General features: G+C 46.7%; 1 protein-coding gene across 1 annotated transcript; it reads right to left on the bottom strand.

Moving 5' to 3' along the window:
• Positions 1-19,863: 19,863 nt before the first annotated feature.
• Positions 19,864-24,346, bottom strand: SIX3 (SIX homeobox 3; the record flags this gene model as incomplete). Its single annotated transcript, XM_081945881.1, has 2 exons — positions 23,237-24,346; positions 19,864-20,056 (listed from the first exon to the last, which is right to left on the bottom strand). The coding sequence occupies exons 1-2, from the start codon at positions 24,058-24,060 to the stop codon at positions 19,864-19,866; spliced, it is 1,017 nt and encodes a 338-aa protein (XP_081802007.1). The 5' UTR covers positions 24,061-24,346.
• Positions 24,347-24,775: the final 429 nt, after the last annotated feature.

The following is a 24,775-nucleotide window of genomic DNA, read 5'->3' as shown; positions in this document are numbered from 1 at the left end:
TGCAAGATTTTCTGAACCACAAACTAGTGAACCCCACTGTAATCAAGCATAACATATGATTCCAACTCCTGTGGACAGCTAATGAGGGGCAGGCACTCAAAAAACTGAGTTAATTTAGAAAAATGTAGTTTTACTGTAAGCATACATGTCATGGGAGCACAGACACTTCCGAAGTCCGCCCATATTCCATTTTATCTCTGCAATAATTTCTATTTTATGTTTGTAAGAAGTGATTTGGGCAGAACAGTGGGGATTCTTAAGGGGATTCTGGAAACCTAAAATTTAAATGGGCCTCCCCATTCTTTTTCTATGTTCAGGTTGGATCTATCATCATCATCATCATCTATAACTTAAACATGTAGGATGTAAGTCCAATAAACAAGCTCTCCAGACCTAGATTGTGTTCATAAAAATCAGAATTGGCACAAGATCATTTTTGAATATTTGTTGACTAGCAATTCCACATGACCTTTTTATGGTGTTCTGAATTGCCCTTGACAGGACTCACCCTGAACAACTTTTGTTCTGAATGGTGTTAAAGGAAACAAGAATATTTCAGGCCTTTCTAGCAATAAAAAAAAAATGTTAAAATTATTATGCGTTCATGGGGAAAGCTTGCCATTTCCTGATTTTTGAAGGAGTCGCTCCTGATTTAGAATTAGTGGGAAAAATCTTAACTAAAGGTCAGTGGTAGAGTTGACACCAGAGGTGCTGATAGGATATGATTAAAAAAGGCCAAGATGGCAGAAAAAGGTGGAGTTTTGATTGCATCACTGCAACTATAGTATAGTCTTTATTGTCATCATACAAAATAGATACAACAAAATTGGTATCTACCATCTTGCCTGTTTTGACTAGTCTGTGTACACTTCTAGGACTCTTTACTTAATCTGAAATGTAGACAACATCAGAATGCTTTAATGAACAGTTTCTCTATAAAAGCATCGCTTATTACCGTATGCTTTTCATTTTTAGTTAAGGAAAAATAGGAGTTGAGAGAGAAATTATGAATGATTTGGAGTACAGTTTTCCTCTGCCCCACATCCAGGCTCTTCAAAAATTAATGGCAGGAAGTTCAGGAGAGATGAGGTAAAACTATTGCAAGATTTAGAAGGAAATTAGGAAATGACCAATTATGTGGAATCTCCATTGGCAAGGACAAAATGTCTTTGGAATTATAGCAGTGGTTCCCAACGTGGAACCCGGGCCCCACGGCGGAAATTTAATTTTTAATGGGGGCAATTTGAACCTTGTTTAAACCAACTTAATGGCCTTTTAGGCTTCCTCCACAGGAGTAGAGTTCACTTTCAGAGATCCTGGAGCACCGGGGAACTACCAGAGGACTGGAAAAGAGCTGATGTGGTTCCCATCTTCAAAAAGGGGAAAAAACAGATCCAGGAAACTACAGACCTATCAGCCTGACCTCAATACCAGGAAAGATTGTGGAAAAGATAATCAAGCAACGAATTAGCGAACACCTAGAAGCAAACAAAGTAGTAGACAAAAGCCAACATGGGTTTGTCAAAAACACATCATGCCAGACTAATCTTATTGGATTCTTTGATAATGTGACAAAATTAGTGGACCAGAGGAATGCCGTTGATATAGTTTACTTGGACTTCAGTAAGGCATTTGATAAGATAGACCATAACCCACTACTACATAAAGTAGAAGAATGTGGGTTAGACAGCATCACCACCAGATAGATTCATAACTAGCTGACCAACCACACTCAATGTGTAGACCTTAATGGAACTGCATCTTCATGGAGGGAAGTATGCAGTGGAGTACCCCAAGGCTCTGTTTTAGGCCCAGTACTCTTCAAAATCTTCATCAATGATTTGGATGAGGGAATAAATGGGGAACTCATCAAATGTGCAGATGACACCAAGCTGGCAGGAATCGCCAACACTCCAGATGATAGGCTTAAGATACAGAAGGATCTTGACAAACTTGAACATTGGGCACTATCTAATAAAATGAAATTCAATGGTGAAAAGAGTAAGGTTCTACATTTAGGCAACAAAAACAAAATGCACAGGTACAATATAGGTGATACCTTTCTCAGTAGTAGTAACTGTGAAAGGGATCTTGGAGTCCTAGTGGACAACCATTTAAATATGAGCCAGCAATGTGCAGCAGCTGCCAAAAAAGCCAACACAGTTCTAGGCTGCATAAACAGAGGGATAGAATCAAGATCACGTGAAGTGTTAATACCACATTATAATGCCTTGTTAAGGCCACATTTGGAATGCTGCATTCAGTTTTGGTCACCACGATGTAGAAAAGATGTGGAGACTCTAGAAAGAGTGCAGAGAAGAGCAACAAAGATGATTAGGGGACTGGAGACTAAAACATATGAAGAACGGTTGCAGGAACTAGGTATGTCTAGTTTAATAGAAAGAAGGACTAGGGGTGACATGATAGCAGGGGTTGCCACAAAGAAGAGGGAGTCAAACTATTCTCCAAGGCACCTGAGGGTAGAACAAGAAGCAATGGGTGGAAACTAATCAAGGAGAAAAGCAACTTAGAACTGAGGAGAAATTTCCTGACAGTTAGAACAATTAATCAGTGGAACAGCTTGCCTCCAGAAGTTGTGAATGCCCCAACACTGGAAGACTTTAAGAAGATGTTGGATAGCCATTTGTCTGAAACGGTATAGGGTTTCCTGCCTAGGCAGGGGGTTGGACTAGAAGACCTCCAAGGTCCCTTCCAACTCTACTATTGTATTGTATTGTATTACCTATTGAGTAAAGTAAGAATTATATGTCACATGGGGGGGGATCAGGATTTTAGAGATGCTTAGGTGGGGCATGGCAAAAAAAAAAAAGGTTGGGAACCACTGAATTAAAGGCAAGCTTCTCCCCTTACAGTTTTTTATGGTGATGCCAATAGCAGAATGCTGATTTGATTTAGTATTCAGACCCATCTCGGATATAATCATTTATAGTGGATAGTTGAATTACTCAGTTGTTTGGGGTGTGCTGCTGTTTTTAATTGCTTGCAGATACACAATAGCCAAATTGACAGAACAAAGCCCCATAACTTGTCACCTAATGGGTGATATATCATGAAATATGTAAAACATGACACTTAATGAACACAAAATCTTTACTCTGTGAAAGGTTCTATATGCTGTATTTGTATGGTAAAGGAAAAACATTGTTGATGGCATTGCTATTATTTTTAAAATGGTACTACAGATGACTTGGTGTGTTAAATAGAAAGGGAAGTAAAAGTAATGAATGGAGTTTGCTCTTGGTAATGAAATATACAAAGATAATTATCCTCAACTGAGAGATTTGACTGGGAAAGGTGAGATTTAAGAAGTGAGGTCAGAAGAAATAAAATGCAAAGAAATACAAACTGGCAGTTACATTATAGCTGTATAGTATATACCAGTTGAGGATAACACTGTGCATTTGACTCTAATCTATAAATGGATTCTAATCTATTAAAAATTTGCAATGGTATATTTATATTTGCCATTCACATGTCAGAAATTTATTTCCTACTCTTGGGGCAATGACATAATAACCAAAACCATTAACACATTAAACTTACCTCTAAAAAAATCAAATAAATTCCTGTTTCTGGCATGCATAGGTGTTAAGTAGACTTTTTGAGTGTTTGTAAGCAAAGTAACTGGCATGTAGACTCACTTACTTGGCAAAAAATATTCATTTTCACTATGTACTATTTATAGATTATATTTCTGACAAATATTCAAGGTGATTTATTTTTTATCATAATGGTTTGATGTGATGCAAAAAAGATCATTCAGCAGGGAGAAAGAAGAAAATCACATTTTGGTAAAAAATAAAAATAAAAAATAGTAGCCTGCCATTAGCCTTACAAGAAAGAAAAACAGACTCCATCCGACTGCTTTGAGTAAGCAAAGACAAAGTAGCTTGCAGAATTCTGACTTAATCAAAAATCTTCATTGGGTTAATAGGTAAACAAGACAAGGGAACAGAAAGCAGTGACCATATAATGGAATTAGAATTTGAACTATGTCTTCAGATTTATCTTACGGTTTATCAGATGCAGCAATAGTAGTACTTGCTTCTTAGTAACTAGCAATATTTTTTTTTAAAAAAAGATGGCTTCCTTATTTTTTTTTCCAAAAATGAAATCTAGCAAAAATTAAGCTACCGGTCATCCAGATGGAATGATCAGCGTGGGAAATAATAAATCCTCAGGCTTATGAGATGATTACATAAGGCCTGCAAACCCTACTGAAATGGCACTCCTGTTCAATTGAATTAAGAGATATTCAGAGCTGTGCTGGACAGAAATTAACCTGTTTCAGATTTCAGACAAAAGGTATCATTTTTGCAAGCTTTTTTCACATTAAGATCCATATGAACTAAAAGTTAAAAGATCAAGAAAAGAGCCTAGCTTTGCAGATCAATAAAAGTATTTTTTGAGTAAGGGAACTTTTTGGTTTTTTAAATTTTTTTTAAAGCCTACTGCTTTTTTTACATAGTGCTGTCCATTCCACCACTTCATTCAGCTGCTGTTGTGAGTTAGCTCAGGTGGAAAAAAAATGAGTTGGCAGCTCATGGAAATATTCCAAGTGATCAAGCAGCCACCATGGAAGCTGTCTGAAGACTAAGGTATCCTTCCTCAGGGATGAGGACCATGCTGGATCAGGGGCTCCTTCCAAAAGAAAAAAAAAGGGGGGGGGGAGAATGATAGAGCCGAGACAAAACTAATTTCTTTTGTTCTTTTATTAAAAAGAAACATGATTTACGCAATTACTTTCCAATCACACAGTTAGTAAAGCTTTCCTTTGGTCGCATTAAACATTTACAGTTGATTGGAAATACGTGGAGATGTGGGGGCCACAGCCAAGCTCGGGGGGGGGGGGGACACTTGAAATCCTGCCCTTTGTGTAAAGGGATTGTGAGAAGGGGCAAGCTGTGCAGAATCAGAGGATGTGTGGTCCTGTGAATCCATCCCAGAAAGAAGAGTGTTGCCTATTTGCTGCTGTTGCTTGAGCTTTCCCTCGCCTGAGGCCTTAAGGATTGGTTCTGCTCTCTCTCTCTCTCTGGTGCCCCTCATCCCTCCCCACTCTTGGTAATCTGCCTCTGCATGCAGAACACAATGCCATCTCTCTAGACTGCCTCGCCAAAACACAGCCTAAACTCTCTAATTAGCAACGTGTTCTATCATTAAGGAGCCCTGCTGAGAATTTGTATTTAATAATGACCTTAAATTAGTTATGATGGTAAATACTCATCGGAAAATTCAACATCTCAAACTGTCTGCAATCTGGAAAGGCTCCAGCCCTCTTGTAATCTCTAGGAACCCACAAATGACCTCAAAGCACTTGCTTTTTAAACACACATGTACACAGGATCCCTCCCCCCCTTTATAAAGATCAGGGATTGTGTAGACAACTTGGGGGAGGGAGCCTGTTAATTGGGTTAGCTGGCTGCTTTGGCAAATATTTAGAAAGCAACAAGATGTGAAGTGCAACAAAACCAGATGGAGAGTTAACAGGTGGCTGGATAGGATGCTATCAAAACCTTGGGCAGAAATATGGGATACTTTCTACACTGTGTATAAGTGTAGGTGTACATGCATGCAAAGATTAACATTCTTTTCCAAGAATGTTGGAAAACAGGCCCCCATCAAGCTTTCTTCTCAGCATATGTAGAGTTTTATTTTCCACACTACTGGATGGGAGATGGCACCCACAGTCCTACATGCATACGTAGTTGGGGATGAGAGCTTCTCCAACAAAGAAGATGATATTTTGAAGACTGTTTTATGCTCATTAAATTCTTGATGGTCACTGGTTTTGATTCACTGCCCTGACATGAAGCTTAACAGGGCACAATCCTGACCTAGCAACAACCATTTTCCCATATCATCCCAACCTGTAACAATTTTAACATATCACTAGGAATAATACCCATTAAAACAACATTTTTTCCTCTTAAGTTGACACCATCCCTCCACTGCTACAAAATGTGTAAGCCTTGCCACTCCTTATGTTTGAGATAAAATCGGCTGACCTGCTGTGGGTGTAATCAGAGATGTATGGGGGAGCATTGGAAGGTGCAAATATCCCTCTGGACACGAGACAGTCACTATTGCAGCTGTTTTCCTCCCACACTTGCCCTCAGCAGTGGTCCCTTCCCTCAATTCCCTTTGTACCAGGCATCTCCCTGTTTTTGCATCAATGTCTCTTCTAGCTTTCCACAAGGCAAAAGTGGGGGGATTATTTCTTCTGTGAAAGACAAAAGGGTATATTAGCACCCTTCCTCTTTAACAGTGTTCTGAAATTAATAGATCTTCAGTATTTCTTTTGAGAAAGAAGCAAGCGTGTTTCTTCTTCTTCTTCATTGTTCTAATGTTTCAGTTATGAAATGTATATTTACCTTCTGGTGAATCAGTTCTGCTTTTTTGTATTCCAATCTCCAGAAACAAATTATGGATGTGGAGTTGTTTTGCTGTTGTCCGTTTGCCAGCTTCCTTATACCTGTCAGTTTCAATCACTTCCTCCTGGAAGAAGCTAGAGTTACCCAGCAACTAGTCAGTTTCAGTTACCCTATTCTAAAGGGGCCCAGCCAGTTACCTCTTCCTGACAAGGCTTGCTTCCTCCTCTCTAGAGCTATCCCTGCCTTAGTGTCTTCCCATGTTTCTTCCTTTGTACATTGTTTAAACTTAGGAGGTGTGCAAATGGGGTATAGGTGAAGCAGGCAAATCAGCTTAAAGAATTCTGGGCAGAGTCTTAAAGCCAAATCCTGCTCATTCTTGCTCTACTGATGAATATATCCGACTGATGGATATGCCCTCCCCCCTCCTCCAGAGAGGGCTACAAAGCCCAGTGAAGGAAGCCAATCACCTTGCCTACAATGAGAGGTATTGACAAATCAGCTCAAAACAGAGGTGATTGACGCATGATAGGGATTTGCAAAGTGGAGGGAGGGGGGGGGGGAGCAAATGCCTTGCTAGGTTCTGTGCCATCCTGGAGGGAGGAGAAAATATACTCCAGAATATATATTGCAGAGTTCTTACTGAGTGGCAAATTTGGCCTTCCGGGCAAATATATGTGTGTGCTCTTCCAGATGTGGACGTTGAGCTTTGAAGCTTTTTACAGATGCTTCATTTCATCCCCCCCCCCCCCCCCCCCCCCCAATATTGCCACTTCCCAGGGATGGGCAAAGACCGTTCCACTGTGTCTCAGATCACAGTAATCTGTCTGGCCTGGAGAGGGATCCTGGCTGGGGAATTCTGGGAGTTCAAGTCCACATTTCTTCAAGTTGCACCCTGTACTTGTACACTGAATAGCCAATTCTAGATCACCACGTTTTAGCTTCGTTCAGGCGATTGCTTGTTGGCTCAGTGTTTCTCCCAAACTCTAAAAAGTAGGATTGATGAGAGCAGGAATGAACAGTGGACGGCCGTGATTTGCATTGCCCGCGCAAAGCGATAGCAATCTGGTCACACAAGAAAAGGTAACACAAAGATTTGAAATAAATGGGGCGGGGAAAGCGGGCCTATAAGGCGTCTCTACGGGGTGTCCAGCTGAGACAATTTGTAATGCGAACTGAAAAGCGGCGCGCGAGGCAGGCGGTGGATGGCGGGCTGGAAGTGGAGGGGGGGAGGAGAGAGAGAGAGAGAGAGAAGGGAGAGAGAGAGAGAAAGAAAGAAAGAAAGGGAGAGAGAGAGAGAGACTCCGGCTCCGCTCCTACCTAAACGTCTAAACGATTCTCCTCTCCTGCACTAACCTTTCATGTTTAATGAATGAATCTGCATTGCAGTCTTTCGCTCGCTCCCCCCCCCCTCCCGGCTCCAGCTGGTGTGAACTCTGCAAAGTATCACATGAAGAGGCTGTGATCCCCTCCTGCCTTCGGATTCGAATTAAAGTCCAGCTTACCTGCTTCTGATCCGGTATCATTGCCTTTCGTGACCCTTCCATTATTATTTAATAGAATTAACGCCTTAAACCGGAGAGTCTTAGAGGCGGCGAGGATGATGATGATTATACAGACTAAAGAAAGGACACTGCCCTCCCCGCCCCCTCCCCACCCCGCCCAGCGCAGATGGCCCAGTTCAGACTTTCAAAAGAACTTTGCTGTTCAAAAGGTGCTTGGAATCTGGGCAGGAGCTAAGAATCGATGCACGTTCGGTCGCTGTCCACAAGCAAAGGACACCCTTATCACCAGGGGTGAAATTCAGCAGGTTCTGACAGGTTCTGACAGGTTCTGGAGAACCGGTAGTGGAAATTTTGAGTAGTTTGGAGAACCGGCAAATGCCATCTCTGGTTGGCCCCAGAGTGGGGAGGGAATGGGGATTTTGCAGTATCTTTCCCCTGGAGTGGGTGAGAATGGAGATTTTGCAATACCCTTCCCCCAGGAATGGGGAGGGAGTGGAGATTTTGCAGTATCCTTCCCCTGCCATGACTACCAAGCCATGCACACAGAACCGGCAGTAAAATAATTTTGCATTTCACCACTGCTTATGACTCTAATAGAATGAATGACTGCTGACCCTCTCACGGATCCGATCGCTCCCCTCCCCACCTCAAACACGCATGGTAGGCCGTTAGAGGGCAGCATACACTGCCAACCAAGTCCACAAAGCCCAAAGAGGCCCAAAGCTCTTCTTCTTCTTCCTCTTCTTTTTTTTACATTCAACAACCGGTGCTGGTTTCCAGCCAGGTATCTTCTTGTCCCAGCACAGCTCTTTACAGGCTTAGGTTGGCAGTTTGTAAGAAATGACCTCTAAGCCTTTTCTTCAACCCCTGGAAGGAGAAGTGGATACGGACAATGTTATGACGCACATTTAAGGTAGTGTTTTTTCAACCTCAGCAAGTTGAAGAGGTGTGGACTTCAACTCTCTTGTGGAATTCAGGGATTGGCAGTCCACTCATCTTAAACTTGCTGAGGTCGAACATCACTGATCTAAGTTATACCTTTTCTGGCTCTTCCTGCAGAGGACTGAATTCAAGAAGCCATCTAGATGAGGGGCCTCCAACCTTGGCAACTTTAAGACTTGTAGACTTCAACTCCCAGAATTCCTCAGCTAGCCAATGTTGGAGACCCCTCATCTAGATTGTGTCTGCGATACATTTTTCAAGGGCCTATTTTTGAAAAGAAATCCCATGCTCCAAAATAAGCAGCTTCTTTCCTTGGGCAGAATCACAGAGGAGAAACTTGCTGATTTTGGGCAATGAGCATCTCCCCCCTTCAAGCTCTCCTTCTGAGGAGGCCTCCTCTGCTCCTCTGTAGGACCAAACGACTGCAGGAAAAAGGCACCATTCCAGAGCAGAGTGTATCCAGTTTCATCTTCTTGGTTGACTTCCATCCCAACAGCCTTGGGAACTCTTCGAGGGAAGGTTTGTTTGTTTTTTTGTTTTTTTGATCAAATGTAAGTGGCCTTATATGAAGCCTAATCTGGAGGGGCATCAATCTGAGGCACTCCTTTTCCTAAAACAGGTAGGGTCTTTCCCCATCTCTATTTTAGAAAGGGAAAATCATGATCAATCAAAATAGTCCCTTCTTGGTCACATAATTCTGATCTCAAGCGGGTGATGTCAACAATTGTGTGTTCCCATTCTATGTACTAGAATAAAAATAGATTTTTCAATCTGATATTGTCCTGCCATGGCTTCAAGTTGTATAACTCTGTGTGTGTGTGTGTGTGTGTGTGTGTGTGTGTGTGTGTGTGTGTGTTCCTTTGAATCAGGATTCAAAAGCAGGGTGATTGTCTGGACTAGTCCCTGCAGTTTTATTGAGGGGGTTTCAGACTGGTTTGCCATTGGCTTCTTTGAAGGGTGAGAATGACTGGCCCAAGATCCCCCAGCTGGCTTTAAGGCTTGAGTTCTCGTGATTTCTGTCCTGGTATTTCTCATGAAGTTAGTTGTAAAATTATTGCACAGGCTGTGATTGTAGCCAAGCATATTTTGATTACATTGGGAATTGCAAGTCAGCTCCCACTGCTGCTGTTTCGCAGACTCCTGTTATCCCTGCCTTCTCCCTCGTCCAGTATGCTTAAAGTAACTTCTCTCCCGGTTTCTAACCAAACAGAGGAGAACAGAAATCAATGCTTTTATCTCTGAAAATAGCATCAGCATAGAATAAGTAGCCCAGTTTTCCCTTCTTACAAGCTCTGAAAATAATGAGGATTCACATTATTTGCCAACTTCCTTGCAATTAATTGTCTTCCTCTTGAACATATGGTGAGGTTGCACAGTAGCTATTCATTTCCAATAATCCAATATTCCATTTATTGTTTAAAAAAAATCACAGAAGCACCATTATGATCAAAAGCCACCTTCCCATTTCACTATGTTGAACTCTTGAAGTATCCCTGCTGTTGTGGAAGAAGCAGGCAGAGCAATCAGCTTGGGAAATTCACAGCAGAGCCCCCAAACTGTGATACTGCAGAAGGAATCCCAGCCTCAGTATATTTGGGCTGCCCTGCTTCTGTTGGTGAATGTTTTCCTCTTGGTTGGTGATGTAGAGAAAGTAGAGAAGGTCAATCAATGCCCACAACCCCACAGCTCTGAACAGGGCGATTTAACAAGCAGTAGGAGAGATAGGCTTGGCAAGGCAGACAAGCCATTTTACCATGGCATTGTTTTGTACTGACACCAGGAAAGGTGGGCAGCGCTTTAAATTGGTAGTTGCCTAGTATTTGCTGCTGAAGGATGTTGCTGCAGGAACAAGATTTGTATGTGGGTGGGTGTGTCCAGGGCTCTCTTAGTTTGGTAGCAGCAAAAGGATGTAGAATAAGAGTCAGCCTCTGGATAAGCCAACTGAGGGCAGCAGTCTTCTCACTCAAGCTAACAAGTATCTACAGAGTAAGGTAAAAAAATAAAAGTCAAGATGGCAGCCATGAAGATGTAAATCAAAGCTTTGCCTGGTTATACACACACACACACCACTTGGCTGCCATCTTGACTTTTTCAAACCGTCCTTGCAGACTAAGGTCCAGAACCATGGACAATAGCCTGAATGAAAGAGCCTTCCGTTTTCCCTTGTCCACCTCCCTTTCCAGGCAGAACGTGACCTCTGCTATCTGTTTGCTTCAACTCCTCCGCTGCTGCTTGCTACTCAGGGCTAAGTCACCTGGCCTTTAGTTTCTGAGGCTGGTCGCCTCAATGTAACACACTCCCCGTATCTGTTAGACTCTCTTGCATTCCCTTCCCCTTTGGGACTCCTAATCTCCATAGAGAGATTACTCTCTGTTAGTCCATGTCACCAACTTCTTCCTAATTCCTCACTCTACAAAATAAAAAGGGGAGAGGGGAGTGGCCAGGAGGGAGTAGTAACCAAAGTTCTGAGCTACATGATAGACGCTTCAACGTCTTCATGCTTCCTTGCATATACCTGTATTGGGGTTGCCTGGATGCATAAGACCCCCGAGAGTGTGTGATGAATGTGTGTACAATAATGGTGATCTTGTAATTACTGTGTTGTGTAAAGGGAAAGGGGGTGCAGAACCTAACGCTGTGCTGAGAGGGAAATGTCTGGGCTGTTAGAATGGAGCGGATTTCCTGGGTGGTGGGCAGGATCCATATGTAGAGGAAAAGATTATGGAATTGTGTAGGTCCTCTCCAGCTACATTTCCCCACAGGCGCGGTGGGCTGAATCCAGGGCAGCCCAGCCCAGCATAGCGCTCGATAAGGAGCTGCATGAATGAGCATGAATAGAGAAAGTTGTGCTCAGCTAACCGAGGAAAGCCATGCCAGGGTACCGACGTCCCCGTTTCTTTTCACTGCGATGGCTGGAGAGGAAGGGGGCCAAACAGGCGAGACCCGGGCGTCTCCTTCGCGAGAGCCAGTTGTCACTGACCAAGGCGAGGCATCTTGAAAAGCCTCCAAAACCGATCCTGACTTGCAAGAGCTACCCTCCCATCCGCACTTTCTGTCAATAGGCAAGGGGAGGGGAGAGGAAAGGGGCACACAAAGAGACGCCAGCATCGCTGGAGGAAAATATAAAATTAGAGGGGGGGGTTATGGGGCTTCCAGACGGTTTCTTCCTGGGCCGGACAAAGGATCTACTACACATTTACCTGGACAGCACGAGGGCAAGCAAGCACACAACTACAAGCAACTGGATCTCTACTTTCACAAGAAAGTAAATTTTCGGAGCAGCTCTTAAAGAACGATTTTAGGTGCTCACTTAATAAAGCGAGACTGGGCCCTCTCGGGAAAGGATCTTGCTGCCCTCTCAAATGAGACGGCGTTTCTCTGGACATGGGTGCAAAACGTCGGGTCAGAAGGAAGGAAAACAGTCAGTCCAGACTCTGGAAACCGTCCCCTCGTATTAGCGTTGTTTCCCTCATTCGAGCTATTTGGGAATGTTGCTGTTTTCGCCCTTAACCACCATCGATAATCTAGGACAAAACTTCATCTAATATGCAACAGATGACCTCGGTCACACAGTCATTAAACGGTCCTTTGGACCGGGAATTGAATCTCTAGAGAGGCTCCCAAGTAGCTCTTTCCTTGCATTCACTCACTGGAAATCACCTTCTAAGGCCAACTCGGAATCGCCGTTCAAAATCCGTGGCCCGTGGCGTCCCTTGCCACTCAAGCTCAAGAAACCAAGTTTGTTCCCAAAGCGACCATTTGAGGCGGGTGGCGAAGGCGCTGAGGCCGCCGGATTTCAAGACCGACGGGACTACTCCCGTGTTAAAAGGCAAGACTCCGAATCAATGTCTTTTTTGCCCAGGGAATGGAAACAGCTGGAAAAGCTACCCAATAGTTCTGTGTTTGCTTAATCTAGATGTATATTTCTTGGCGCTGGGAAATATGTACAGGACTCCCCTAAGCTCAGAGTCAGCTTCCACCCAAGAATGACGTCTAACCGGATGTAATTTTGAATCGAGGAGGCTGAACTGTCTTCAGTAGAGGGTTTTATTTTAAAGAGCCTTGGATGCAGAAGATCTTCTTCCTTCCCTCGAATTCTCGCCTCTCGTTTTTCCTTCCTAAACTCGGACCTCGCTTCCGGTCAGGGTTCCCAGCTCTGGGCCTGCAGCTTTTTAGGACTACAAAACATCCATGCTGCCTAGGATTGTTGGGAGTTGTGCTCCCAAGCCCTTCAGAAGGAGGCATCCAACCGCTGGAGGCTGCTCTGCTGTGGTCCTTCTCCTGCCTCCTTAGCTCCCCGGTGCCTCTTCGCCGCCCCGCCTGACGGAGCCGCTCTGCCCTGCCATCTGGCCTCCTCGGAGGTCCTGCGGCTTTCCTCCTGCCTATTGATCAAACGCACTTTAGCTTCCGAGTCATTTCATCTTAATCAACAGTCCAGCTTGCCTTGGATAATAAACTAATACAGGAGAAGGGGCTTGTCGATAACGATCGGCCAAAGCAAGGGGGTGGGGGGGGGAAGAGGCCGTAAGCTTCCCCCCCCCTCCCCGCCTAGTTTGGCCATCTTCGATAGGCCCTATCTTCCCAGGGCAGATGGCTTTGGTAGGGAGCCGAGGAGAGGTAGGACGAGAGCGGGAGAGAAGGCTTAAAAGCAGATTTTCATAGATTTACACCTCAATCAGCCATTTAGGTTTCTAATGCAAATGCTATCACAAGTTCGTTCATCTGCCTGCTGCGGTGATTTGTGTGTGTGTGTGTGTGTGTATATATAATGTAAGGAGGAGGAGAGCGATGGTTAAAAGGCTGAGGAGCGCCCGGGCTGTAGAGGATCCGGCCTTAATGACCTCCAGTTCTTACAAACACCCTCGGCAGGATTACTCGAAAGTAAGAGCTTCCAAATTTGCGGACCCGCCCAGCCAACCAAAGAAAGGCAGAAGGACAAAGGGCATTTCCTCGATGGCGATTTATAGCGTCACCGGCCAACCCAGCGCTGTGAAAAACTGGCTTTGTAAGCCTCACGAGGACGGCCCGTGACGAAAAATCGCTAGTGGAAAAAACAACAACAACAAAACCCGGCACTCCAAAGGGAATGTAACCGGAATAAACCACTTCGATCCCAACATGGTTTCCTATCTCGCTGAATCAAGCCCAGGGGCTGCCCTTATTTTAAAAGGAAGACCCTTGGAAATAATTGAGTCTTGCTTCCATATAAAAAGATGGGGGGGGGATTCTGCAAAGGGTGGGGAGTTCACGCGACCTCAGGATTCCAAAGCACAAACATCATAGAACCACCAGTGCCCAATAACTCAGAAAGCAACAGCCAGGAACCCTATTCGCATTATTCTACATTATTTTTAAGGGTTCCAGGTGACGTAGAACCATGAAGGCTTCTTATCTCATGGTGCTCATTTGGGTTTTAAAGTCCTTGGCTATCACTGAAGACTTGGAGCACCCAGACCGGAGCCTCCAACTCAAGTATTTGGGTGACTTTATTCTCAAAGTCTACTCGCCCTCCTTAACGCCTCTACCCACTTCCATTTTTCACCCTAGAGGAAAATAACATTCTTAAAGATAGGCGTCGATTTCACTTCTGCCAACTTTGACGGGGATACCAAGTCAGCGTTGACTCCGAGGCCAGAAATATCGCGAGCTCTGCCGTTTATACCCGTAAGGAAACCTCGCTTGAATTAACTGAGAGTTATTTCTGAATGCACCGCGCGCAGCTCAGGTTGGACAGCGAGTATTCTCCGGAAGCCATGGAAGGAAAGGTGTGTGATTGGGAGGCTTTTCCTGCCATTCCTTGGAGATCATAGAAGGAGTCCTTTGACTCAAAATAATTCCCAAATTGCTTAATTTGCAAAAATGCACATGCAGATTTTTTTTAAAAAACCCAGAAAACAAAAAATGCCTCGCCTTCTATTCTTCAATCTACTACCAAGAAATCAGGGGGAACTTAATAAAATGAACAAGGAGCGTCCTTTGATAAACCCGGAGGGAGGGGGGAGGAAATCGGGCCACGCACAATCTCTAGCCCTGCTAAGGAAATCCTCCACTTTCACCTGCTCTTTGTTGGCTACATGGGAGGTCAAGGGAGCGCCAAGGAGCTTTTTCTACGTGGGGAGGAGTCCCCCCCCCCCAACAAATGCCTAAGATTTGTATAAAACCAGGCAAGTACGGTTCACGCCGATTGGGAAAACGTCTATCCGATCCCTGCCGCTACTGGTCTTGCCCTTCTGGCTCCTTTCGACTCGGAGCAAGAACACGAGAATCGGGCTCGATGGGCCCGATATTCCTTTATTTCTCCATTTCCAGGCAGCTGAGAGGCTAACAGCCGACTTAGTCACCTCGAAGGGAATATTGGTAAGGCCACACTTCGGAGCAGCTTGCGAACTGGGTTGTTTCAACTCCATTGAAAGCCCTCCCTATACACGCGAGTTGCCCTTTTTTTTGGTGCTCTCCCGCACGGTATTACTTGGGAGTAAATTCTCTCCGTTAACTCGGAGAAACGTGCCTGCGTTTTACTCCGGATTCCGTGCTGTGCTTTTTCTCCGTTAAAGTGGGGGAGAGGCCAAGCGGCTGCTTTCGTTTACTACCTCCTCTCGCCAACGCTAAAAGCTGATGGAGTGGGTGGACAAGGGGCCGAGCGACCCTCCTGAGCACAAGGGCAGCTCCCTCTTTCTTCTTCTGTAGAGAGTTAGCATCAGGAAGTTTCAATCTCTGGCTGTGAGTTTGAAACCGATTGCAAGCCACGCAGTTCCAGGTAGCCCCGAGAGAAGGAAAGTGTTAGATTGTTAAACATACCAGGTTCTCGCCTAAACCTATTTTACAACGAAGCAGCATTCAAGGAGTCTGTGTTGGTGGTGGTTTGTTCTCCGCGCTTGCTCGGAATACAAACTATCATCAACTTCTCCCATCCGAGCTACAAATATTTTCCATCATTTTTAACTGGGGAGGGGGGGCGTATTTCTAAAGAGGGAAAGGCCGCCTTTTATTTGTACCAGTGAGGGGTGTATAATCTTTTTAAGGTATTTAAAGACTCGAGAGAGCAAGTCCTTTCCTGCCTTGATAGTCTCCTTGCTGCCACGGCTCCGCCATTCCACTTAAGTCATCTCAACTCTCCTGCAGGTTCCTCTCTTACTTTTCAAACCTCCAGTTTTTCACTACTCCCTAAGTCCGGAAGCACAAACTCTCCACAAGCCCAGCAGGCAGGCGGATTTCTCTTTCTCCCCTCTACTCCCGTTTTCTTGTTGAGGAGCCGTCGTGCCGTAAAAAAAAAGAAGGGGGGAGGCAATGGGAACGGTTCAGATCAAGTCAAAGGCTTCGAACTCCCACCTGGCGCTTTCCAAGAAGAGGGGGACCTGGAGCGCCTCGATGGTTTCTCCTGAAATCAGTGAGGCTTCAGCCCAAACAGACCACAGCCACCCACGATTTTGCCAGTAGGATTGACTCTCAAGCTAACTAGGGTTTTGTCCGAGCTAACAGCAACGTTCCCTCTATCCCCTTAAAATATTACGTCTGCGCTACTCCAGTCCTTCCCACCGGGACTCCCAAATCAAAAATCTCTTCCTAACCACCCCCCCCCCAATCCTCCCCGCCTCACATCAGGCGACAAGAGGGAAATATTTCGGAAATCCCAAACGCGTTTTTCGAAATGGTCAAGAAACATTCCAGGCACTTTAGTTCCTTAATCCCAATCAACGTTTCAAAATTGTATTTTCAAGTAAAAACACGTTTAGAATTCACCTCTTCTTAATTCACGCTTGACTAACCAGCCCCGGGCCAAGCCGAAACTTTTGAATGCGCCGAAGCTGACGCAGGACCCCTCTTCGTCCGGGCAAAGAAAAGGCCTTTTCACCGCATTAAGCAGCTCCTGAGGACTGGGGGGAGGAGTCGTAAACTGATTAAGGAAGGAGTTCGTTAATTTGCTTTGGGAGGCTTGTGTTTGCTTTTAAAGCTGCAGACCGAGAAAAACAAAACAAAAAAGCCCACCCATCTTAAACTCTTATTTGGATTTCACCTAAGCAAAGCACAACAACACTGAAAAGGCATAATTTGGACCGAGAGTGGGGAGGATGAGGAAAGGAAGATAGGAAGAGGAAGGAAGGAAGGAAGGAAGGAAGGAAGGAAGGAAGGAAGGAAGGAAGGAAGGAGAACACAAGAGGAATCTTATGGGAAAGCAGCCCTCTACACGATCTGGGGAGGCAAAGGAGAGGCTATATTTGAGGATACAGCCCGGTCCAATTTGAGGGCTCGAAAGGGCAGGAAGTGGTCTAAAGAGGGATCCAGACCCCCAATGCGTTACCATGCCTTCGAAGTGGGAGGGCACCATGGCAATGATAGGACCCTTTCTGCCCCCAATATGCTCAGCAGCCCCAATTTGGGGGTCTCTTCCTAAACAAGGATATTAATTTAGAGTTCCATGCTGCCGAGGTTGACTTTGCAGTCATAACCTCCCCCCCCCTCCCAATGCAGGTGAGGTAAACTCCAGTATCAAGGGACATCGCGACCTTCTTTGGAGGAACAGTCACGTAAGATCAATCGTAAGGAGGATGCATCCGGATGCATCTTTGTCCAAGGACTGTAGCTTGCAAAAGACTTCGCCACCATCCCCGGTATTGGGTAGGGTGCTGGAAGACACTTCCTTGTCCCTCTTGCTGCTCTAAACCAGGCCCTTCTATCTACTCCTAGCCATTTGAAGGGGTAAACTTTCCCCTCCTCGGAAGAAAACTGGAGCCTTCTTTGGCCAGGAGTCCTTGGCAGAAGTTGGGAGTTTGAGGTCCGCCATTCGCCTAGGAATTCAGAAGAAGGTTTTGAGACTTCCCAGATCCACCCCTCCCTCATTTGGCCATACTGTCGCCCCCAACTCTTCTGGCCCCAAAATATGTTTTAAAAGCATACCTACATGTGCCAAAGGCTCACAAGTTATTATACTGGGGGACTTTTCTAGCCGGATCTCAATGCACTCTTATCCGGAAGTCAGTTAATGGAGTTCAGTTCCAGCGAACTTAGAGTAGATAGAAACTTTTTGCAACCAACTACCGCCCCCCCTCCAAGGCTTTGCAACCCCCTTCCCCCTGCCCTAGGAATCCTACCGAGCTGAAAGGGAAAGCCCAGCCTAGAGCAAACCTTTGGACAATTGGGGCAGCAACCCTTTCAGCTTCTCCTGGGAGTCAGCCTCATCTTGGCCAATGGAGTTGATTTCTCTTACTTTTTAGAAGACCCATCTAGGGTTATGCAGCAAGGGGCCTTGTGGGCTGATCCCCAAAGGATGCTATTCAAGTGGCTTCTGGAGCCGGAAGCCCTATCGCTGGTTAGGAACCTCTTTCCTGAAACAAGCCGGCAGGAATATACTTTTTTTAGCATGAAGCCCAGGTGCTCTGCGGGAGGAGGAGAAAGAAGAGCAGGAGACATTTACCAGCAATACAGAAAACACACCAACATCACTAGATAAGAAAAAAACGGAATACTGTATTTGATTTTTTTTAAGAAAGTTTGTACATAGAGATAGACACGCAGTAAAGGGAACAAGTGGCATAAGCATCCTACGTGAATTTAAGAAGAGACCCCAACAGCTGCTATTTAAATACTCAAAATGCTTTTGCATAAGAAAACTACAGTGGAAGCCGAAGCCTCGTTTCTTCTATCACTGAGGTCCCTTTTGAAAACCCAGCCTGTCACCTCCCGACAGCGTTTGTGCAAGAAAACCCAAGTCAGGGAAAACCTTGTTTCTTTTCTGTCTTTTTTTTTTAAGAAGGAAAGAGAAGGGAGGGGGAAGGGTGAGGGCAAGACAGGGGACACAAGAAGAGAAGAGCAAGTATCATATACAAGTATTTTCTACACATATATTACAAACTGGGAAAAATGACCTCATCATTAAGATATACATAATTCATATAAAATTTTGAAATAAAAATAAAAATCTGTTACAGTCATAACTATTCTTTTTCCACATTTATAACCAGTACCCACACAGGCAGTGACAGAAGTGTAGAAAAAAAGGTGCTTAGGAAGAAAATGATTGTCTGTTGAACAAAAGAATAACAATTTTAAAAAATAAAATAATTAAAAAAAAAACCACGACGGAGGAGGAGGAGGAGGAGGAGGAGGAGGAGGAGGAGGAGGAGGAGGAGAGAGGAAGAGAAGAAGGACAACCAATTGCATCTACTTTAAACCATCACTTGGATTTGGGGGGGGGGAGATCAGCAGAGATAAAGGCTGATTAAAACCCAACAAAAAGTGATCAAACATTGGTTATTTCCCTCTTCAAAGAGTTCCTTTAAATTTTTCTAAAAGCTTTTCTCTCTCTTTTTGTACAAATTTGATCCGCGTTTTCCTTTCCCGCACCCCAGTCTTTATTATTATTGTGTTCATTTAGTATAGAGAATATTAAGAGTTTTCCCCAGATGCAAACTGAATCATTATCATGCAAAATGGGTGAAATGCAGTCCATGGGAAAGCGCAAACATTAAAATAAAATTTATAAAAATTAAAAAGAAAAGCGCTCAAATGTGCTTTTGTCCTACAAAGAATACAAATGTCACCTTTCTTTCTTTCTTTCTTCATTCTTTTTTTCTTTCTTTCTTTCTTTCTTTCTTTCCTTCCTTCCTTCTTTTTTTCTTTTTTTCTTTCTTTCTTTTTCTTTTCCCTTTTCCAGTAATAATATTCATAATAGCACAGTATTATCATAATTATTATTTCCCAGCTGCAGCATCAGAAATTCACAACGTTAATTTTGTTTTGTTCCTTTACCCAGTGGATTGTTTGTTTTATTTCTTCTGTTTGCTAAGTAAGGTTTGGTTTTATTTATTTTTAAATTCGTTTTTAAGTGTCTGTTTCTCTTTTTTTCAGTTCTCTTTCTAGGGTTGTTCTGAGGTGCCTTTTTTTTCTCTCGGGGAGCTGAGGCAGTTCGTCGAGGGAGTTGGGTGCGCGCTTGCTCGGGATGGGAGGGGGGGGGACTTACTTTGCCTTTTACTAGTTTTTGTTTTAATTATTATTATTATTGTTTTCTTAGCTTTTGTTCCTTTCCATTATCATACATCACATTCTGAGTCGCTAGAGGTTACCGAGAGGATGGATGTCCCCGTCTCGGCTCTTTCTGTCAAACTGGAGACGCTGGTAGTGGGGCTGGCCGCCGTGGACGGAGACTCCGCCGAACTGTGAGTCGGGCAGCCCGGTTCTGACAACGACCGCATGCCGCTCTGTCCGATCGACTGGTGCTGGAGCCTACAGGAGGCGGGGAGACAAACCAACAGGACAAAACCTTCCCTCAGAAGCACAGCCAGAGAAAGAGGGAAGAGGAGGAGGCGCCCTTCAGGCTGGCTCTCAGGCCGCGCAAAGACGCAGCGCATCTCGGAACCTGTGGAATCCCCAGGCAGAGAAGCTGGGATCCCAGGCCGGCCCAAGCCTTCTGTCCACCGCCGTTTCTCTTCCCCCACCTCCCAGCAAACAGGCAGCTTAGCCCGAACCCTGGCGTCTGCTCGGCCTCTCTCCTCCACCACCCCCTTCCTTTTCCGGTCAGACTTCCTCCCTCTCCGCTGCGACCTTAGCTCGCCAAAAACCCGAGCCGCTGTCTGCCGGCCTTGCCACTCCGGTTTCGAGCCGTGGTCGTCTCTCCCGCTATCCCCCCACCCCACGCCTGCCCCCCCTCTCTCTCCAAAAGGGTTCAGATCGGAAGAGAGAGAAAAACGCAAGCAAAGATCCCTCGCCGTTGGCTTCAACCTCGCCTCTGTGTGCGTAAAGTGGGGGAACACGAACACACACACGCACGCACACACGCGGGGGCAGTGAATTTGCATTGGCATCTCATTGACACACGTACGCACGCACATCCCTCTGCCAGTCACTCCCGCAGGCCGGTTTATTTGGAGACCTCGTCTCCTTTCCTCGGTCTCCCCGCCCGCTCGGGGCAGAAGGGGAGACCCTTGGGCCTGCTGCTTTGAGAACCTTAAGTTCCTGCTCCTCGCACCCTTTCACCAGCGGGACAAACCCCCGTTTCGAACCAGGAACCACGTCCCCAAAGGACGGATGGTCGGCAGCGAAGGAGAAGCTCCGTCTTCCCCCTCTATCCCCCCCCCCAGGCTTCCCTGGAACGCCACCCAGAAGGAAAAACTGTAATGGGCGCAATGTAAACAAACAGGAAAACAAAGTGACGGGCCTGGCTGTTGGGGGGAAGGGAGGGAACATCTGCGAAGCGCTGGGCTCGTTCAGCCTTTGCAAGCCGGGAGAGAAGAAACTCCCGCTGCTCCTCCCGGTTGCTTTTCTGAGAGGGCTGAGGGGACGGTTGAATGGCTCCCAACCGTCTTCGGAAGCCCCGCATCGCCAGACAAAGGAAGCCGGGCTGCCGCGGTTTGACCGAAGCCGGCGCGGAAGAGGGGATTCCGACTCATCAAAACTATCCGGTAACCGGCAGAGGCTTCTCAACGCGACCCCTTACTCTCCAACTCGGTGCAAACTGCCTTAAGAACCACTGAAGATTTGAGATGGGAGTAGGTGGGTGGGTGGGTGGGGTAGGGAATAGGCATCGCGCCCTTCCCGAGAGAGGCCGAGAAGTTGTCTCTAATTTAGTAAAGGGAAAGATGACCGACCAAATCAAATAATGAAAATTAAAATGTCCGTGTTGAACCTTCAAATCCTTTTTAAGAAGGATCTGGGGATATTTTTAATTCTTCTTTTTTCACCCGGCAGTGAACTGTTTTTTTTAAAAATAGACCGCCTTGTCGTTTCCAGTATATTTGCTTCAGCGTTTATTACTGCTGTGGCTGTATCTGTTGATATTATTCGATTACTTATTTTTTTTCCTCTTCCCCGTTACCTGTCTTTTACATTAATCTCGACCAGTCAACCCAAATATTCACAACTCTCGTGTGGAGTGGGGTTAGATGCCTTATCTGCCCCAAATGCAACTGAAAAATTGTTGTACGGCAGTATTTCACTTTCTTTATTTCCCTGCCTCGGAATTTGGAACGAAGTTTAACAATATAAACAAAACACGGAATTAGGGGGGGGAAATCAAGTTGGATTTTTTTTAAAAGGAAGGATTTTCTCTCCTTACATTATTTCATGCAGCTTACACCTTTTAAATTATTTTATTAAAATAATTTAAGCCTCCTTAATCAATAACCAAGGCAAAAAAACCCACCCTCCAACCCTCGAATCATATAATAGCCTAATAAAGTTCTAACATCCAATTGCCTACAAAGCCGCCCTGTATATTTATTTACACACTCATAAACCGGCTGCAGTCAAGCTATCTGGACCCAAAACAACCTGCCTATATGTGGGGAAGAAAAACAACTTTGAAAACTATTTTAGATGCTTTCCTTTTTATTTTTATTTATTTTTATTGGTGCAGCCCTTTTGCTCTCTGCTCCCTCCCGTTCTTATTTTTGACGGCATTAATGAGAACAAAAGAAGAGCGACGGGCCTTTTTTTTCCTTTCAGAAGCTCTCCCTCCGGGAAGGGGACATCTTTCTCTGTCTACTCGGAAGTAAGAGGCAGTGGGATCCGGAGACCTTGCTCCCAGAGTCCCACCGCAGGGCGGAAAACTGGGCCGGCGGGGAGAGAACGGGAAAAGTCCTAGACCCAGATCAATAAAGGGCAGGCGCTTTCCTGCTGCAGGCAGCTCGGAGGTAGCTGTTGTTTAGCTGTTACTCGCAATGGCCGTTTGCCAACCCCGCCACAAAAGAGAGAAATGCGCCTCAAACACCGGCTAGGAAAATCCGAATGAAATGCAAAGAGCGGCCCTTTCCTTTGTACCGGGCCAACTGAGCCGGGGAGAAAGAGGCTTCCCCTCCAGCCCTCGGCTTTGATACGACTCTGCCGTCCCTAGTTAAAACTGGTGGCGAGAATCATGCACCCGCCGGTAAGGCAAGAAGACGCTCTTTCTCTCTCTTACACACAAACACTCACACAGACACATACACACGTCCAGAGAAGACGCGGGTCTATTTTTTCAGGGAGAAAGGGTATCGGGATTGAAAGCAGGAGGAGAGCAGGCTCAAGGAAGACCCCGGGACTTTGGAATCGGCTCCCAGGCGAAACCCCTTCGGGCCTAAACTGAACCTGGCCTTGGACCGCCAGTCCCGGCCGATGAGAAAGAGGCAAAAGAAGAGCAAAACACTCAAAGAGCCTGGTTGCACCGCGCCCGTTTCGGACTTGAAAAAGCAACCGGCCTTCTCCCCGAGACGTCGCGGCGGACGCTGGTCTCTCTTCTGCGACCTCTCGGGAACTGGCCAGTTTTCTTAAGGGCCGCCGTCTCCTCCGAAGGAGGCTTTCCCGGGGGAACCTTCTCCGGCCTGAAGTAACGGGGGGAGGGGTGCAAGGGGTGTGCGCGAGCGTGTCGGGGTACGCGTTCTCCCTCCCCCCCATGACCCAGTCCCCGAGAGTTGGGGCCGCCCCACTGACCTGTTCTTGGCGGCCGCCGCCCGGTCTCTCTGCCGCCGGTTCTTGAACCAATTGCCGACCTGCGTGGGCGTCAGGCCGGTGGCCTGGGCCAGTTCCCTTTTCTTGCTGGGGTTGGGGTAGGGGTCCTGGAGGTACCATTCCCTCAGGAGGCTGCGAGTCCGTTCCTTGAAGCAGTGGGTCTTCTGCTCGCCGTCCCAGATGGTTCGCGGCAGGGGAAACTTCTTGCGGACGCGGTACTTGTCGACCGGCCCCAAGGGGCGTCCGCGCAGCTTCTCGGCTTCCTGGTAGTGAGCCTCCAGCCACATGGCCTGCAGCTTGCCGTGGGACTCCTTGGTGAACTTGTGGTTCTCCAGGATGTGATAAAGGTCTCGGAAGTTGCCCGTGTGGAAGGCCACCACCGCTCGGGCCCGCAGGATGGACTCGTGCTTGTTGATGGCTTCACATGCTCCGGGCGCTACCGGCAAGGACCACAAGAACCGGCCCAATCTCTCGATGTCCCCCGTCTCCTCCAGCGTCTCGCAGACACTGGCCACTTGTTCCGGGGAGAAGTTGAGCGTAGGCAGCTGGAACATGGACGGCTCTTCCGGGGCTCCCCGCGAGGCGCCTCCTCCTCCTCCCCCGCCGCCGCCACCGCCACCGGCCGCTCCGGCGCTGCACCCGGTGGCGGCGCCGCCGCTGCCACCGCCGCCACCTCCAGCTCCGGAGCTGCTGCTGCTGCCACCAGTGGCCAGAAGAAGCGAGCGGTGGTGGTGGTGCGGATCGCTGGGGAAGTTTGGCAGAAAGAAATGGGTGGGATAAAGCTCTAAAGGGGATCGGAACACCATGGGACCCAGCCTGGAGGACGGGGGAGGGGCTCGAAAGACAGAGAGCGGGCGAGGCAGAGGGGGAAGGAAGGAAGGAAGGAGAGGAGGACGAGAGGAAGGAATCGGGATCAAGGCGAAAAGAAAGGAAGGCAAGAGGCAGACGGAGGAAATGAGAAAGAGGAGAAAGAGGGGAGGGAAAGGGGGCTCACGCACCCCACGCGCATCCACACCCGCATAGAGACCCTCATCCGAACCCAGACATGCACACACACGTATACTCACACTCCCCCCCCCGCGCGCACACACTCACTCCCACCCACCACCTTTCACACGCACGCAGGACACTCGCACTCACACACCCTCACCCACGTACAGGCGGGCATCTGCGCACCGGCTTGCTCGCTCAGACACCCACAGGCACACGAACTACACACGCACACACCTCCAGAGCCAGAGCGGCTGCCGCCGCCACCGCGGCGAAAACAGATTCAGTGATTCGGCCGCGATCGCCCTAATGACAACAGCCTCATAATATCTCTCCTAAATCCACCGTGAGTGCAGCGCCGAAGCATTTTGTTTCGCTTTTCTATTGGCCTGGCGGGTGTCGTTTGGCGTCGCCATAGCAGCGCCCTGCCAATCACTGTCAGCCTTGCCAATCATCGGGGACTACGTAAGAGAAAGGGCTCTTACCGCTGCGCCCAAAGGCGGGGAGGAGGGGAGTCGGAAAGCAGAGGGA

The sequence above is a fragment of the Natrix helvetica genome (genome assembly GCF_964273705.1).
Source record: "Natrix helvetica genome assembly, chromosome: 2".
In the NCBI taxonomy this organism is placed as follows: Eukaryota; Metazoa; Chordata; class Lepidosauria; order Squamata; family Natricidae; genus Natrix; species Natrix helvetica.
The sequence above is the reverse complement of the archived record's forward strand: the minus strand, read 5'-3'. Positions and strand labels throughout refer to the sequence as shown.